The sequence below is a fragment of the Chelmon rostratus genome, chromosome 1, assembly GCF_017976325.1.
Source record: "Chelmon rostratus isolate fCheRos1 chromosome 1, fCheRos1.pri, whole genome shotgun sequence".
Lineage (NCBI taxonomy): Eukaryota > Metazoa > Chordata > Actinopteri > Chaetodontiformes > Chaetodontidae > Chelmon > Chelmon rostratus.
Genome location: NC_055658.1, coordinates 32,254,635 through 32,271,566, shown reverse-complemented (window position 1 = coordinate 32,271,566; position 16,932 = coordinate 32,254,635). Strand labels below are relative to the sequence as shown.

Sequence of the window (16,932 nt, the reverse complement as noted above, 5' to 3'; positions counted from 1 at the left end):
TAGGTTTATTCTGAGGCGAGGCTCCAGATAGAGCCTTCTCAGATCAGGTGGTGAACACTGACTTGAAGACGGCGATGAGCAGGTTGACCAGCAGGATGTTGGCGACCAGCAGGTAACAGGCCATGATGGCTGGAGTGAGCCAGGCTCCGGGGATACAGGGAGGAAGCTTCTTCCCGTCTTCATCGTACATGTTGTCTCCACACGGAGCTGAGACACAAACATCACACGCAGTCTCATTAATGTCCACTTTATACAGAGAGCGCTCGTAAAAAAGACGCTGTTATCTGATGTCCACCCACGTGTGTGAAACTGCTGTTTTTAATCCTGGATTATGTTTTCAGTGGGACCTGTTCAAGGACTGCAGATTATTAGCCTTGGTACAATAAATCAAATGGTTATATTCAATATTATGAATGGTCTTTAATAAATTAATAGCAAATTAAATGAAATAAATGATGAACAAGGGAAGAAAGACACATGGAGAGTGTCCATTCTTTGGATTAAAACTGGCCTGAAAAAATGTTTCATTCTAATATTTCTCTGATGTTTGATGATAATGTGAAGGTTTAAGCAGCAGAGCTGTTAGAAGTATTGAGATCTTTTTACTTCAGTAAAAGTATTAATGCCACACTATAAAAGTGCTCCACTACAAGTCCTTCATGTCATGGTTTTGGAGTCTGCTTAGTCCTTTTCTTGTTTTATTTAGTGGCCAGAGGCAACGCAAGAGCCACTCGCCTTCTATAGCTCAAAGAGCTTTTTTTCATCTTCCGACAGTAACTAGTCCCGCAGCTTTGAGAAAGCCCCCGCAAACTATATATTAAAACTATGCTATGTCTTTTATAGCTCTTTCGTCAATAATTCGCAAAGTTATTTGCAAAAAAACAGCAAAGAATTTCCCATAAGAAATGAATGGGGAAATTTCAGCCTTTTTCAATAATCCGCTGCTTCGCCATACTTTCTCCAAGAGACTTCATTCAAACTTTAAAACGTAGATAATTTTGTCGGGTCGAAATGAACCTCGGCACATTTTTTGATATCTCTTACGGTTTTCGAGCTATGACCATCTGAAGACCATAAAGTTTCTCAAAAAATGCTCAGAATTTCTCCCCCTAGAGTGGATGACATCACCAGTGAAGGTTACTCTCCTCATGTGCCATGTTTCCTTTTACTTCCTGTCTTTGTGTGTTGTCCCGCCTTTGTGATTGGTGAATGATTAGTTTCACCTGGCCTTCGTTAGCCCTTCTTCTCCTTGGCAGTTTGTCTCTCTGCCTCTCCACTGGTTTCCAGTGCTTCCCAGTGATTCTGGGTGTTTGTTTTGTTTTTCCGGACATTGCCAGATGTTGAGTCTTAGTTACCCCCTGTTGGATTTGTTTGCCTGTTTGGACTGCTTTCTCTGCATCTGACCTCTGCGTTCTTCTCCATCTGTAAGCCTTCTTGTGTGAATACAGTCACTGAACTGCACTACACCTGCCTCTGGGACATGCATCCTTTGATTTTATTTGTGGTTGGTATTTTTCAAAAGCAGCTCAGTGTGTTCACATTTAGTAGTATAGTAGAAAATAGTACTACTCATTTCGATTTTTAGTGGTAGTTCCTGCCGTGCACTCAGACACATGAGGGATTGACAGGAAGTGATCCACCTTGGAATCCAGTGTTGCTCCCTCACGTTAAACATTTCAAGTACCTGTATGTGGAATAATCTGGCTTCATTTTTGTACAGTGGGAGGAAGTGGAGACACATCATCCATCTTTATTTTCAGTCTATGCTAGAAATAAAAAACACTTACAGTGGGAGATACTTACGATTGATTTCCATCGCATAAACTGTCCGTCAACAGCAGAAGGTAAAAGAGACAGGAAATAAGAGAATAAAACCAACATCAGCAGTGGCGACCTCATGTTTCAAGACAACAAAATGAAAGAAGAGGAGAACAAAAGATTAACAAGGCAAAAATATTCATCCTTAAGTACATCTTCAGAAAAAGGCTTATAATTAGGAACTAATTCTTGTTTCTTAAATTACATATGTAGACATATGTAGAACAACGTTTTCAGGAAATAAATTAATGTTTGTGTTTAAAAGGAGAAACAGATCTTCCCTTTAAATTAAAGCACAATTATACAGAATTTAGATGTGATTTACATTATTTTATTGATACACACAAAGACGAACAATCAAAAACATGACCTAAATGAACTTTTCCTCCAGTTTAAAGTTTTTCTAATCTTTTTTGTGATGTTGGGAGCAATAGGATTTTACTAAATAAGGAAATGTCTTACTGGCTTATGGTCGATGGAGTCTCTCACCTCTGTGGGTGAGGACTAACAGGTGAGAACTGACCCCCCCCCCCCCCCACTCAACAATGCTTGACCCCCTGCAGTTCACATATCGACCAGGCATTGTTGTGGAAGACACTCTCATCTACCTGCTCCATTGCTCTCTTTCCCACCTGGAGAGCACTGGGGGCACAGTGAGGATCATGTTTTTTGACTTCTCCAGTGCTTTCAACACGATCTAGCCATCACTGGGGGAGGGGGAAGCTGGAAAGTGCCGGAGCAGACTGTCACCTGGCTGCATGGACCATCGACTCCCTCACCAACAGACCACAGTATGTGAGGCTTTGTATAAGGAGATGGTGCTAGACTTCCACAGGAAAGCACCACAGACTACACCGCTGTGCATCCAGGGTTTGGACATTGAAATCAAGGAGGAGGACTAATACCTGGGTGTTCACCTCAACAATAAACTGGACTGGTCCATCAACACTGATGCCCTGTACAGGAAGGGCCAAAGCAGCCTCTATCTGTTATGAAGACTGAGGTCCTTTGGAGTATGTGGGACACTGCTAAAAACCTTTTAAGACTCTATCGTTGACAACCCCTCCCACCCCCTGCATGACACAGTGGGGGCCCTCAGCAGCTCCTTTAGTAACAGACTGCTGCATCCACTATGTAAGCAGGTCCTTCATTCCAACAGCTGTCAGAGTGTTCAACTATCTTGTGCAATATTACTATTTTATTCTCTTTAAGTAATCAACCTATGCATATATACTTTTTTCTACTGCGACACACATGTGTATTACTGTGCAATTTTTCTATTTTGCCGTTATTACAACTTCTATCGCTGCTGCCTGTAACACACAAATTTCCCCGGCTGGGGATTAATAAAGTCTTATCTTATGAAATAGGTGAGAAATGAAAGGTGAGAACTGACAGGTGAGAACTAATAGGTGAGGCCTAACAGGTGAGAACTGACAGGTGTCTCACTGGAAGTCTTACTATGAACTCTAGTCTTACGGTCTATGGAGTCTGCAAACACCTCTCCGTAGATCATCCAGTACGGCATGTAGAAGATGTTCCGAGCCAGACGCCATGTTGGCTCCTCGTCCGGGTGGAGGATGGCCTGCCGAGCTACACCGAAACTCATCAACACCACCAGCATGATGACCACAAAGTACAACATGTCGATCATCTGGAGAACGATTAGACCAGATGTATTTATTAGGAGCAGACTGAGTGTTCATTTATGGGCATCCTATTACATCAACAGGTTTATTATCATCATTAATGTTTATAGAATAGTTATTTTCTGATCATCAAATCACAAAAGAATAATCAACCATTCTTTATTGTTTCATACATTTCCCTGTTTATTCTGATTTATTTATCTATCATGCTGTGTTGCTTATTTTTCTTTAAATCCACTGAAAGACCCAGTGTGTAGGATTTAGTGGCATCTTGTGGTGAAGTTGCAAATTGCAACCAACTGAACACTCGTCAGCTCACTCTCCCCTTCCAAGCATGTGGGAGAACCTACAGTTGCTGCTAAAAGATAGACTAAGATCCTGACAATCCCTCTTTAGAGCCAGTATCTGGCTTGTCCTTTCTGGGCCACCATAGAAATGTGGAGTGGACTGTGTGTAAGAGGAGCTGCTCCCTCTGTAGATATAAAGACTCATTCTGTGAATTTCTCCATTGTGAGATTAATAAACTTTTATCTAATCTAATCTAATCTAATCTAAGATAGCGAAAGTAGCTGTACTACAACTGAATGTTATGTCTCTTCATGTCTGTTCATGTGTTTTGTTCACTGGCGTCATGTCTTGTTTTGCACTTCCTGTTTTATTGTGAAACCTAACTCTCCTCTTGATTCAGACCATTGACTTCCTGGTGTCGTTCCCATCTGTCTAATTGTCTGATTGTTTCCACCTGTTCCTTGTTACCTTGTGTGTATATTTAGTCCGTGTCCCACTTTATCCTGTGCCAGATCGTCTTGTGAACCTTCTCTTGTGACCTAGTCAGTTCTTGCCTTGCCCAGTGAATCTTCTAACCTTTTGTTTTTGCCTTGTAAATATCTGAGAGATTAAACCGAGATCTTTGTCTATCCCTGGTGTTTGAGTTTTGCATTTTGAGTCCGAAACCCTTGAGCCTGAGCGCTTGTCACTAAATGTTATATTCCATTTCTGCCAATAGAGCCACATAAATCCTTCACACTATAACTTTTAATGTGAAAAATATGAACTTTAACTAATTTAAGGATATACTTTAATTCATGAATGTACTATTACTTTCATGTTTTCTTTTTGGAAATTTCTTTGAATTCAAGTATTTCGTTAATACGAATAGCGGTGTAAATTGTCCTCTGCATGTTTGAAATAAAGCTTTAAATCAGTCCAACTGTAAATGTACATTTTCTTGAAGAATTAGGTTAATCAGAACTTTATCTGCGATGTCATCACACGAGGTCGTACCATTTTGCCGATCATCATGACATAGGGTCCCAGGTACTTGTTGACTCCGAAGATGTCGAGGACTCGGATGTACCAGAAGATGATGTCGACACAGTAGATGACACGTCCGTAGCCCATGGACGGTTCATTCTGCAGTCGCAGCAGTAAACCCAGCAGGAACACTGAGATGGCCACCAGGTCTGTGATGTTCCAGTAATCCTCCAACCAAACGTTGATCTTCTGCTTCAGTTTCCCCGGTTCAGACATCAGGATCTGTGGCAGAGGGGGTCTGAGTTTAGCCGGGCTGGGTGTCAGTACAGATAAATATTGTCTCTGACTTGTTGAGATATTTATTGAAGTTATCATTTCTCCAGTTTCAGACTTGACTATATTTCCAGTTCTTCTTGTTCAGCAGCTTTTGTTCAGAGTAGAAAACATTTGACGTAATTTACTGTTCATTACGTGGAAATAAGTCCATGTGTTTCGGTTTCAAGTCATTTAACCAGAACTTTGACATTCATGTTAAACACCGTCTGTGCTCCCCCATGACTGGCCCTCTGAGCCTGAAGAACTTGAAAGTTTTGTTTTTTACCACTGAAGTAAAAGGAAAAGAGCAGCCTAGCCCAATCATAACCATGCACTCCCAGCATGGCGATGGCGTGACCAAAAAACATCTGACCAAGGAGGTGCCTCCACAGATGTAGCACTAAACACCAAATGAGACATGGTGTCATAGCCCTGAGACATGACCACATAAAGGACGGAGGACCTCACACCGCCCTGCCTGTTCGGGTGGGCTGCTAGCTTGGTGTTGTCTGACCTCAGGTTGATGTGGTAGGCTGACTCCACCCATGCAAACCCTGCCCTGCCTCAACTTATCCAAGATCTATGAAGACATGACTGTAAAGAGGAATGCATCTCATTAGCACCCTGACATCAGGATCTGGAGCCTGAGTTTTTCATGGTTTGAATGCAGACTGAAGATTCCCTTTGTGCAGCAGCCCAAGGTGGACCATCAGGTGAGAGGCCTACATCAGGCGGTGCTACTGGCATTGAGTAACAGAAGTTTGAACACATTGAAGGAGAAGGTTTTATTTCCATCTGAATTTTTTGTATATATAACAAACAGATGCCTTCTCGTCTCTCTTTGCCTGCAGGCTCCCTGGTCCGACTCCTGCCTCTGACCCAGTCCTGCGCACCTTGGAACCAGTAATCTCCTTCATGCACTCTGGACTCCCCTGGTCAGTTCTCGTCTTATCTGGCCCAAGCCCCTGCTCATCTCTGGCCAGGTTACTCTTTAGGCCCTGTGAAGCTGTGCTGACCCCTGTGGGGGCCAGGACCCTCAGACTGGGAACCAGTCACTATACCAGGGGTCACCAACCTTTTTCAAACTAAGAGCTACTTCAAGGGCACTGAGTAATGCAAAGGGCTAACACTTTGATAATAATGTACTGAAGTGTCTCTCCACGTTGTGCCGCTTAGCCGTCGCCACAGTCGCACCGCAAATGAGACACACAGTTTTCTTTCACGTTAGTAAAAAAGAACTCTTCCTCCCATTCACTGTGAAAATGAGAAGTTTTCTTCCTTTTTTCTGCTGTTTTTGTGGGTAGAAAACGCGTTCGTCTCCTCATCTTTGCAGCGCTCACGACCTCATCTCAGCAAAGCTGGTTTGTCACGCGCAGTAGACTGACCTCCGACCCAGACTACGTCAGAGTTCGTATATTAAACTTTTTTTATGACATACATTTTTTTTTACGTTTCTATGTATTCGTTTTTAAATTTACATCACTGTAAATGTAATTCAAAAAGAATAGCAACACAAGTAAATAAAATTTTAGACAGAGCTAATTCGTGATTAGTGCTATTTTTAGAACTGGCTTACGGGCAACTGATGTGGATGCTGCGGGCGACCTGGTGCCCGCGGGCACCGGGTTGGTGACCCCTGCACTATACACTAATAAGATGAAGTAAAAATTATTTTTTACATCTTTTAAACCCTTTATAAAGGGTGAATCATAACAAAGCCACAGACCCACCTGTTTCACTCAAATGCATATGAACCCTCACACCTGCAGGGAGGACTTTTGTGGATCTGGAACTCCCTTTGCTGTTTTTTTTATACTTGTACATGTATTGATCTTTTATATTTGCACTATTTCCTCCTTTGTACTGATGATAAAAGGTGTCTGTTATCCGGCTAATGGATGCTCTCACTCAGTGCCTGAATGTGTCTCACCTGATGTGTGATAAAGTGTGACAACGAGAAAACTGATTCTCTGGTTCAGTGACTTCAGGTGTGTTTCAGTGTTTACCTGCCGGACTTTCTCCAGTCCCAGAGTGATGATGTAAGAGATGACGATCCACTCCTGCAGAGATGGCCATCGCTCCATCTTTACCAGGATGATGTAGTTATACAACATCAGATACACCAGGTAGGAAATCTGACACATGCACGCGCACACACACACACACACACACACACACACACACACACACACACTTAACTTCATATTCAGGTCACATGCGCTGTTTTACACTGATTATGTTATTATTATCACACTACTGTATAACAACATCTCCCCACAGTTTGTCAGATTTGAACTGTATTTTGTTATTTTGCTTCTCTTATTTTCTATTTTTTCCGATTTATTTTACAGCCCAAAAGATGTTCTGACAGAAACTGACCTGAAAACAGCACAAAGTCAATATATTTAATCAGCTTCATTGATTTTTGTAAATATCTGCTGATTCTGAATCTGATGCAGCAACACGTTCCAAACACGTTGTGACAGGAGCAGCTAAAGACTGGGAAAGATGTGGAACGCTCCAAAAACACCTGTTTGGATCATTCCACAGGTAAACAGGCTGATTGGTAACAGGTGAGAGTATCATGACTGAAAGGCTCAGTGGTTCACAGCGAGGATGGAGCGAGGGTCAACACTTTGTCAACACCTGATTGGATAAAGAGATTAATACCTGGACTCAGGAACACTTCCTGTTTTCTGCAGCGTTACAGCAGCGTGGCTTCATAGTCATAGAGTCCAGGTACTAGACCTCGGTCCAGACCTGTCCCCCACTGAGACTGTGTGGAACATTATGAAGAACAAGACACGACCGCAGAGACGGTTGAGCTGCTGAAGTCGTTTATCAAGAAGAACGAGAAAGAATTTCACAGTAAAACTTCAACAGTCTGAGTTTTTCCTGTTAAAGAACAGCTGATGGAACACAGAGGAAACTGACCCTGAACCAACTTTATTGACACGTGTTGCAGACGACACATTCAGAATGAGTGTATATTTATCAGTCAGTTTGAAATATAAATATTTTGGTTCTGTATTCAATTGAATGAATTTAATAAAGTACAAAGAATCATTGCATTTTATTTTTATAGTTTTATATATATATATATATATATAGTTTGAAATCGGGGTTGTATTATATAAATATTGCTATTAAATGTTATTTTATAATCATAACATATACATTATATTTACGAGGCATAAATACACATTTATATATAAATGTGAATTTCAAATACAGCATATATCTTTACAGCTTTTATTTTATTTTAAATTGTTATTTTTCCTGTTTATCTGACAAGTCAACACTTTTGGAGGGTTATGTTTTGAACTGATTCTTGGTGGGCAGCAGTGACTTCCTGTTGTATCTATGCTAAGCTAAGCTAACTAGCAGCTGGCTTCACATATACAGACATGAGATCAGTGTGAGTCAGGACAGTCTGAGTTTCATAGTGAAGGGGACAGACAGACAGGAAGATGTGTTCAGTCATTTAAATTCATTTTGATCTTCTAAGATCAGACTTGTCAAAGAAAATTAAATATGAAGTTAATTTCACAGGATGTACACATTTTTCTGAAAACTTGCCGTGTTGAACCAGAACTTGGTGAAGGGAGCATTGTAGAACTCGTAAATCTTCCTCCCGATCGGAGTCCTCCTCCTGTGTTTTTTCTGCTCTTCTTCTTCGTCTCCTTTCTTTGACACGGCGTCCACGTTGGAGACGGTGTCCTGAAACAAATCGTTAATCGCTCGCGCTGCTGCTAACCAAAAGAACTCTCTGATGAAGGTGCTCTGTCGGTTTGGTACCTTGCTGGATCTGTTGTCCTCGTCTTTAGTTTTGCCGTCCTCGTTCACTTTGGACGAATGATATGAAGCTTCGTCTCGCAGACGAAACTCCAGGAGGAGAATCGCAGGAGGAAAAATGATCCCTAAAATCACCTGGAGAGGGGACGAGGACAGAAATATTCGTCAGAGTGTTCAACTCCAGCGTTGTTTAATGTCGCACTGCGTTCACATACATACTGTTCTTGCACTATTGTGTGATATATGTTTAACATCCTATCACATCCATGCAATATTTGTATATTACATTTTGTTCATTAAGTACTAAACCGATGCATATTTATTAATCTACTGTGTTACATATATATTAATCTACTGTGATGCATAGATATTTATCTGCTGTGCAAACATCCTTTTGAAAGTACATATTCTACACATAGTCGACTTTAATTTTGTATTTTGTGTTTTTTATTCACTTCTTATTCCTGCTACTACTTGCTGCTGCCTATAACACCCCAATTTCCCCAGCAGGGTGTCACACCGCGGTGAGGTTTGTCCCGTCTTGGGTTTTTGTCTTGTTATTTCCTGTTTTATTTTGTGAACCTAACTCTCCTCTCGTTTCAGAGCACTTGCCCTTCCTCATGTGTCACCGGTGCGTCAGCCTGATTACCCATTGTCTCCGCCTGTTGCCTTTTACCCTCCATGTGTTTAAATTGTCTGCGTCTCCCTTGTCTCGTGCCAGTGTGTTTTTTGTCCTAAGGTCGTTTCACCCGTGCCAACTATTGAACCACAGCCACAGCTCAAGTCATCGTGTAAGTCATTGTTCCTCCTTGTGAGCGTTTTATGTTTGATAAAGTTTCAAAGTCTAGTTCTGAGTTTTTGTGTTCCTTTGTTTATTCCTCGTTATTCCAAAGTCCTCCTTAAGAGTGTTTTTTGTTGATCACGTTTCATAGTCCTTTTGTCTGCTTTCTTGATATTTCCTGATCCTCCGTGAGAGCGTTTTTTGTTGTTAATGATTCTTATCTCATTCTGTAAATTCATCTTAGTTCTTACCTTCCCTCCTAGCGAGCGCCTTATGTTCTAACCCTCCCAGAGATAATTGCGATATTCCTCCGTCTTTTTGAGCGGAGCGTATTTTGGTTTTTGTAGTAGTCAAGTCCCTGTTTAATTTTGATAGCCTTGTTTCGTTTCCTCCTTTTGGAGCCGTTTATGTTTCTTAAGTTTTACAGCCTCTATTCCTCGTCTCCGAGCGCTTTGTGTTATTCAAGTCATTGTTTTGTTTCTCTTGTCCACAGTCAGGACCAAGTAGTTATTTCTAAGAGTAAGTAGTTTGAGTAGATTGTGAAATAATAAAGCCTGTTGCTGTGTAACTCTGCGCCTGAGTCCTCTTTCCAGTATCGGCCTGACACAGTGAATTAATATAGTTATGCCTTATCTTATCTTATCTTATCTTATTATTCTCAGTCAGGAACACTTCTCAACAGCCAGTTGTTTGATCTCTTTGTCCATCAGCAGTAACAAATACTAAAGTTTTATTTTTTCCAATTATTTCCTTCAACTCTAATCAGATGATGAAGTGATGAAAACTTTTATTCTATTCTGTGAATACCTGCTCATTATATACTGTACAGTATAAATATATACAGTATATACACACATATATGCTGTAAATATTTTGTAAATGTGTATTTGCTTTGAGGTCTTAGCTGATCGATTGACTGGTCTGAGGAGTTATCATTGTGTCTTTCCTGCCACAGAAATGAAAACATTAACACACATAAATACACATTATTATAATTAATACATATATTTACTCTGCTGCATGTTGTACCTGCACAGTGATTCATAATACTGTCAGTCTGTGAAAGATCATCTCCAGCAGGTATCGACATGTGATCTGATCACAGTTCTTCAAACCCACAGCAGATATTAATAAGGTCTCTTGTTTTTCTCATTATCTGACCTGAGATCAGTTCTCCATACATAGATAAATATGTAATCAGGGTCATGTAAACTAGAGGACGAAACTACTAGCATTCAGTTTAAATCACGTTTTTGTGAGGGAGCATTTGCTTAAATTTTAGCTTGAACACTGCATCAGAATCCTGAACAGTTCAAACTACATCTACGCTACTACACTGCAAATACGCTACAACAGCGCTGCAACTACACTGCAAATACGCTACAACAGCGCTGCAACTACACTGCAAATACGCTACAACAGCGCTGCAACTACACTGCAAATACGCTACAACCACAACACAACAATGCTGCAACTGCACTACAACTACACAACTAGAGATTCAAGATTCAAGAGTCTTTATTGTCATTGCGCATGTCAATAAAATTTTCATTGCAACCCCCATGTTAGGAACAGATAGTAAGAAAGATAAGAAGACTAGAAAGAATAAAATTAAGATCACTACAATAAAATAAAATAAACCAACATGCAATAAAAATATTCGTAAAGCAATTAAAAATATACCAGAATGAAAATATACTAAGGCAATAAAATATACTAAACAATAAACAATAAAATATGGAAGTGAAATGTGCAAACAGAATAAAATATACAAGCAGAATAAACTACACTACAACTACCCTACAACAACGCTACAACTACACAACTACACTACAACTATGCTGCAACTACACTACAACTACACCACAAAAACGCTGCAACTATATTACAACTACACAACAACTACACCACAACTACACTACAACTACACAATTACACTACAACTATGCTACAACTATGCTGCAACTGCGCTACAACAACACAACTATGCAACAACTATGATCTAACTGCACTACAACTATGCCACAACTACACAACTACACTCTCCAACACTGTACACAACTTAAAAGCAGTAGAGTTGGTATTTTCACTACTACAGTATTTCTACTTATGCACTCTCGACGCTTCCACACTGCTGACAGTAAAGTTGTGTCTTTCTGTTTGTATGTATAGTATTTGTGTATTTTAGGGTTGCAGTGTCTCAGGCTACGTCACAAATGTTTCACGGGTATGTTGGTACTGAACAGAATCTCTGGATTTTCCCTGGAAAAAAGAAAAATAAACAATCAACATTATGAAATGGGAGCAGGATTAATTCATCAGATCAGACCTCCTCCAGATGTGGTCTGACTGATCTGACCTCACTCTGCTGTATTTACATCTGCTGCAGATCCAGATCAAACTTTAACACCAGATGGCGTTTCACCCATATAGAGACTATTTTGTCTGTACGTCAGAGCGCTTCATGTTTTCAGAGCATCTTGCAGGGCCAGTCTAAATCCTGCACAGATCTGAGACCTGACTGAGTCCCTCAGTGCTGTGTTGTTGGTACCTTGAGGCTGTTGCTTTTGCCCATCCTCAGACAGCCCATCCACATGTCGGTCAGCAGCATCTGGCTGCAGGTATGTGCGATGAAGTCTCTGTGTTTGGCGGCTACAGCCAGCTTCAGACAGGTGGAGTTACTCCAGTTCTTCAGTTCGTACGTCAGCAGCTTCATGGCCACCTGCTCATCGTGTTTGTATGACTGATCCAGTAGCTCGTAGGCCAGCTGGCCAAACTCCCTGAAAGAGAAAATACAGTCAGTCTACAGACACACCGCCGCCCCCCTCAGACTGTGCCGTTCGCTACACACCAGGAAACTTCTTCAGGTGAGTTCAGACTGAAAACAACACTTTACAGAAACTCCTGTTCTGCCTCTTAATGCACGTTAATGTGAAACTCTGTCTGTTCAAAGTGTGACGCGTTCACTCTAAACACACCGTCAGCTGTTTACTGCTGATCTGACTCGACCAAAGAGATCAGATCCCAGTCTGGATCTGCCACAGACCTGATGTGGGCTCTTCTGCTCTGAACAGGACCTGGTCTGGTTCTGTGGGACTCACTTGGAGTTATTCTCCAGGTCCTGGTAGATGTCGTCCACCAGCTCGCTCTGGGATGACTCGTGGGCCATGGCCTTGTAGAGTTTACAGGCCACCAGGGCTTTGGCCATGGCCTCCTCCCCCCGCTGCCACAGGAACAGCGCCATCTTCTGGCGCTTCATCAGCACTGCCCACACCATCAGCTCATGGAAGGGGTACTGAAACCTGCTGACCTCGGGGTCGTCCACGTCGATGTCCAACTCCTCCTCTTTCTTCTTGTTCTTCTTTCCTTTCCCCTTCACACGGGGCTCATCATCCTGCAGGAACCACATGTACGAGTCCTCGTGTCAGACACCGAATCCACCACCAACGATTATTTTCAGATATTCTATCATATGCAGCAGGTTTTGGAAATAATTAAAAATAACAAACCTCCATTCCAAGAAGTTTCAGAGCTTTAGGCTGTAAGAGAGAATATGTCAAGTTTATTACTGTTACTGAAGCAGTGACTTCACACTAAAGTTCACTGTAACAGCAGCTTAGTTACTGAAACATCAGTAATAATCTGTGAAGTCATTTGAACTCCATGCAAGATGACATCAGACCCAGTCTGATCCGAACAACGTCTACTGTTTGTAACATACAGTAGTTTGTGGCTGTCTGTGCCTGTCAATAGATCTGACTGATCAGACGCTTTCTGAACTAGAGATTAAATTACACAGATAACAGTCCATATTTGAACTGACTTAATCTAAACTCAGTTACGAGGTATCATCCTGCCGCCTGCTGAGAGAGATGGCCGACTCGAGCTGAAGACGCCATGTGGGATCCAGAATGCTGAAATACCCGAGAGCTCCATGAAGCTCCAGACGGCAGAAAAAGACCCATCAGCTCGTCAAACAAGGAGGAGGGGCAGCGCTGCTTCCTCTCTCCTCCCTCCAGACCGACCTCCTCCTCTGGCCAACAAGCAACAGGTGAAACAATACTTCTCCTGTGATGTTGGAATACAGGAATCCTTAAGAAGCCTTCTGTCTTCTTTGAATGTTTAATCTAATTAATGCGTGTGACTAAGATCGTGCTTGATCTGGTCTGATGGTCCTCATTCACAAATGTGTTGCCGCATGTGTGACTTCATTCCTTCAGCCATTTCTTCATTAATTGTCTGTTGCTGTATTCCTTGCATTAATTCATGGTAGCATTTAGCCTCCTGAAGGTTTCACTCATTTGCTCATTTATTTGTATATTTGGTCGTTGTGATTTGTGTGTGTGTGCATTTGTGTTTAGTAGTTGACTGTGAGTAGAAATGTGCTTATATGAGCGTTACGGTCACAGTACAGGAGTCAAGAACTCTGCAGCAGCCTCAGATTGAGACCAAATTAACTGATTGGTTGTCAATCTTCCGTGTCAAAGCGTGGAGGTGAAGTTAAATTCTGTTATTTAATAGAAATACTGACTGTTTCTGAAAGCTGGAAGAGAGTGTAAATCCACTCCTTCCTCTTGGCAAAACAAACTCATTTGCTAGAATAATCTAGTACCCTTTAAGAGATAATACGTCCATGACATTGCACTTCAGTCTGTCCTGCAAACCAGAGACTTGTAATGACTGTAGTTAGAGAGATTTATGCCAACAGTGAAGAAGAGGAGGCTGGCTCCTCCTCAGCACCTCATGCCTCTGACTTCTAAAACAATACGTTCAGCATCACTGTCACTTCTGTCATAATGAACACTCTGAACAGGGCCAGGATCATAGTGATCCACGTGCTGTGGATCATCTCTCTGCATCACTGCATGTGTCAGTGTTGCTGCAGCGTCCGCTCGGTGCGGTCCTGTCCCTTCTTTGTTTAATGGAGTTTAATGGTTTGCTCACTCTCTTGAGGCCGTACAGGTTGTTGTACAGCGTCCTGAAGCTCTTCCTGGTGTAATTGCAGCGGTAAGCTCCACCCATCAGGAACTCCAGCACCAGGCCAATATCGATCAGCGTGATCTGGTAGTCTGGAGGAAGATTCCCCTGAAATGCAGATCATTGTTTTAAACATCTTTCACTGGATCTGCTCTTTTATCAGAAGTTCTTCTCTCACTAAGAGAAATGATTCATTCTGTCTAACAAACATCCACAGTTCCTCAAAACTAAAAACTGTCACACTGCGGTGAGGTTTGTCTTGTCATGGGGTTGTTGTCTTGTCATTTCCTGTTTTATTTTGAAGGTCTAACTCTCCTCTCGTTTCAGAGCACTAGCCCTTCCTCATGTGTCCCGTGTGTCCGCCCTGATTACCTATTGTCTCCACCTGTTCCTGATTACCCTCCATGTGTTAAATAGTCTGCGTCTCCCTTGTCTTTCCGTAAGCTCTAGTTTCCTCTTCGTGAGTGTTTTTGGTTTGTAAGTTTGATAATATAGTTTCTGGTTTGTTTCCAAAGTTTAGTTCATTGAGTGACTTTCTGTTGGTTTTATTTTGTTTCTACGGTTCTAGTTCCTCCGTTATTTAGGAGTGTATTTTGAGTTTATAGGTTTCTTTATCTAGCTTCTGTAGGTTTTCTGTATTCATAGCTCGTAGAGTTTTCCTCCTTCTGGAGCGTCTTTTGTTCTTTATTTTTATAGTCAGTGTTTTCTAGTTTAATCCTCATAGTGAGCGTTTTCTGTTCTTTGTTATTTTTCATACTAAATATTTATAGTTATAGCCTTTTGCCTAGTATAATTCTAGAGCCTAATTGTTTGACACTCATTGAGGTGGGTCTTGAGTTGAGTTCAATAAAGATCTGTGTGTTGAAATCTCTGCGTTTGAGTCCTGTTCTGAGTCCCGGCCTGACAAAAACAACTTACATTTAGTGAACTAGGGCAACACTTTAGTTAAGATAGTGTACAGTATTATTGTTGCTGGGGCAGAAAACATTAAGATAAGCCTGGGAGGAAAGGATGTACCTCTGCAGCTAAGAAATCACAGCAACAATAGTAATACTGAGGAACAATCATACAATCTGATGTCAGATCAGCCCTTACGTCCGGTCACATCATCACATTACAAAGTGAAAGAAGCCAGAAACAGCAGGTTGAGTAATGTGTTGAGATGTGGCGGGTTGTCATAAACCTCTTATCTTATTTCTTTGATGACAAATGTTCGGATGTACTGGAGGATTTCAGGCATGTCATGACCTCAGTGTTAATCGAATCCAGGCTGCAGCTCCGTCGCTGACAAATGACTCACCTTTTTCACATCTCTGACCACAAAGTGCAGCGTGTTGGGGGGTCCCAACTTCTGCAGCAGGAAAAAAAGCCAAACAAACAGGAAAGTGATGAGAAGTCAAGCAACAACAAAACAGGTCTGACAGGGTCATTAAAAAGCCTGGAAAAGTTTGGGGAAGACTCACAAAAAGCTTTTGAAAGGTCACGGAAAATGTTTTCTTAAATATTTCAATGTGGTTCAGTGAATATCAGTTTTAAACATGAGCTGCGTTGTCTTTTCTAAATCAGGCCTTGTTTCAGCAGACAAGTGTCACTCAGGTGTGTTCACAGGTTTAATAAACAGGTGAAACCCAGGTAAAGTTAATCAGTGTTAAGGAGCAGCACTGCACGAGAGACATAGAGCTGCTAGCTGTTAGCATCTGGCCGTATTCTCCTGCAGGAATTCTAGCGCATCATCGCAATAACTGTGTATCGGGAATGGGCAAATCAGCTCATTTCAATGCACGTTCAATTTCTCTTCATACTCTTCTACTGCTATTGCTGCTCTCTGCAACACCAGAACCTCCCTGGTCCGGGGGTTGATTGTTGTGGTCTGTGTTCTGTGTTGGGTTTGTTCTGGTGTTTCTGGTTCTCTCTTTTTCTTTTCTCTCCATGCAGGGTGTGTGTGTTGCAGGAGGCGTGGCTGGTTGAGGCGCTCACTCTCTCCCTGAGACTTCGGCAGACGAGGCACACCTGATCTCAGTTCCCACCAATCAGCCTCTACATATAAACCCGAGTCCACGCCTGGGCCAGATTATTCCATCCTGTTCGGTAGAGTCAAACGTTCTCCTGTTGTATCCAGTGTACCTGATGAGATCTTTCTCGTGTTTGCCTCGCTGCTGTTGCTTTTCCCTGCGTTCGGCTGTTCCAGCTCCCAGCCAGCCAGCCAGTCTTCTGCCACCACCACCTGTGCCTTTTAGCCAACCTGTTTCCATTAAAACCTTGAACTCTGTACTGGTGTCTGCCTCTGCCTCAGTGGGTCCAGAACAATTTCACTTGCAGAACATTGATAAAGTTTTCTTTTAT

At 41.8% G+C, this 16,932-nt stretch overlaps 1 protein-coding gene across 1 annotated transcript in view; it reads right to left on the bottom strand.

The window, feature by feature from the left end:
* LOC121608956 (transient receptor potential cation channel subfamily M member 1-like) overlaps positions 1 to 16,932 on the bottom strand; it is a 44,497-nt gene that overhangs the window by 5,210 nt on the left and 22,355 nt on the right. The window contains exons 13-24 of the mRNA XM_041940410.1: positions 15,890 to 15,940; positions 14,557 to 14,697; positions 13,122 to 13,151; positions 12,714 to 13,006; positions 12,164 to 12,392; positions 8,835 to 8,966; positions 8,616 to 8,756; positions 7,043 to 7,171; positions 4,752 to 5,003; positions 3,280 to 3,472; positions 1,804 to 1,824; positions 63 to 207 (exon numbers count right to left, since the gene is read on the bottom strand). Of these exons, the coding sequence (XP_041796344.1) occupies positions 63 to 207; positions 1,804 to 1,824; positions 3,280 to 3,472; positions 4,752 to 5,003; positions 7,043 to 7,171; positions 8,616 to 8,756; positions 8,835 to 8,966; positions 12,164 to 12,392; positions 12,714 to 13,006; positions 13,122 to 13,151; positions 14,557 to 14,697; positions 15,890 to 15,940 (1,757 nt within the window). The remainder of the gene's footprint in view (positions 1 to 62; positions 208 to 1,803; positions 1,825 to 3,279; positions 3,473 to 4,751; positions 5,004 to 7,042; positions 7,172 to 8,615; positions 8,757 to 8,834; positions 8,967 to 12,163; positions 12,393 to 12,713; positions 13,007 to 13,121; positions 13,152 to 14,556; positions 14,698 to 15,889; positions 15,941 to 16,932) is intronic.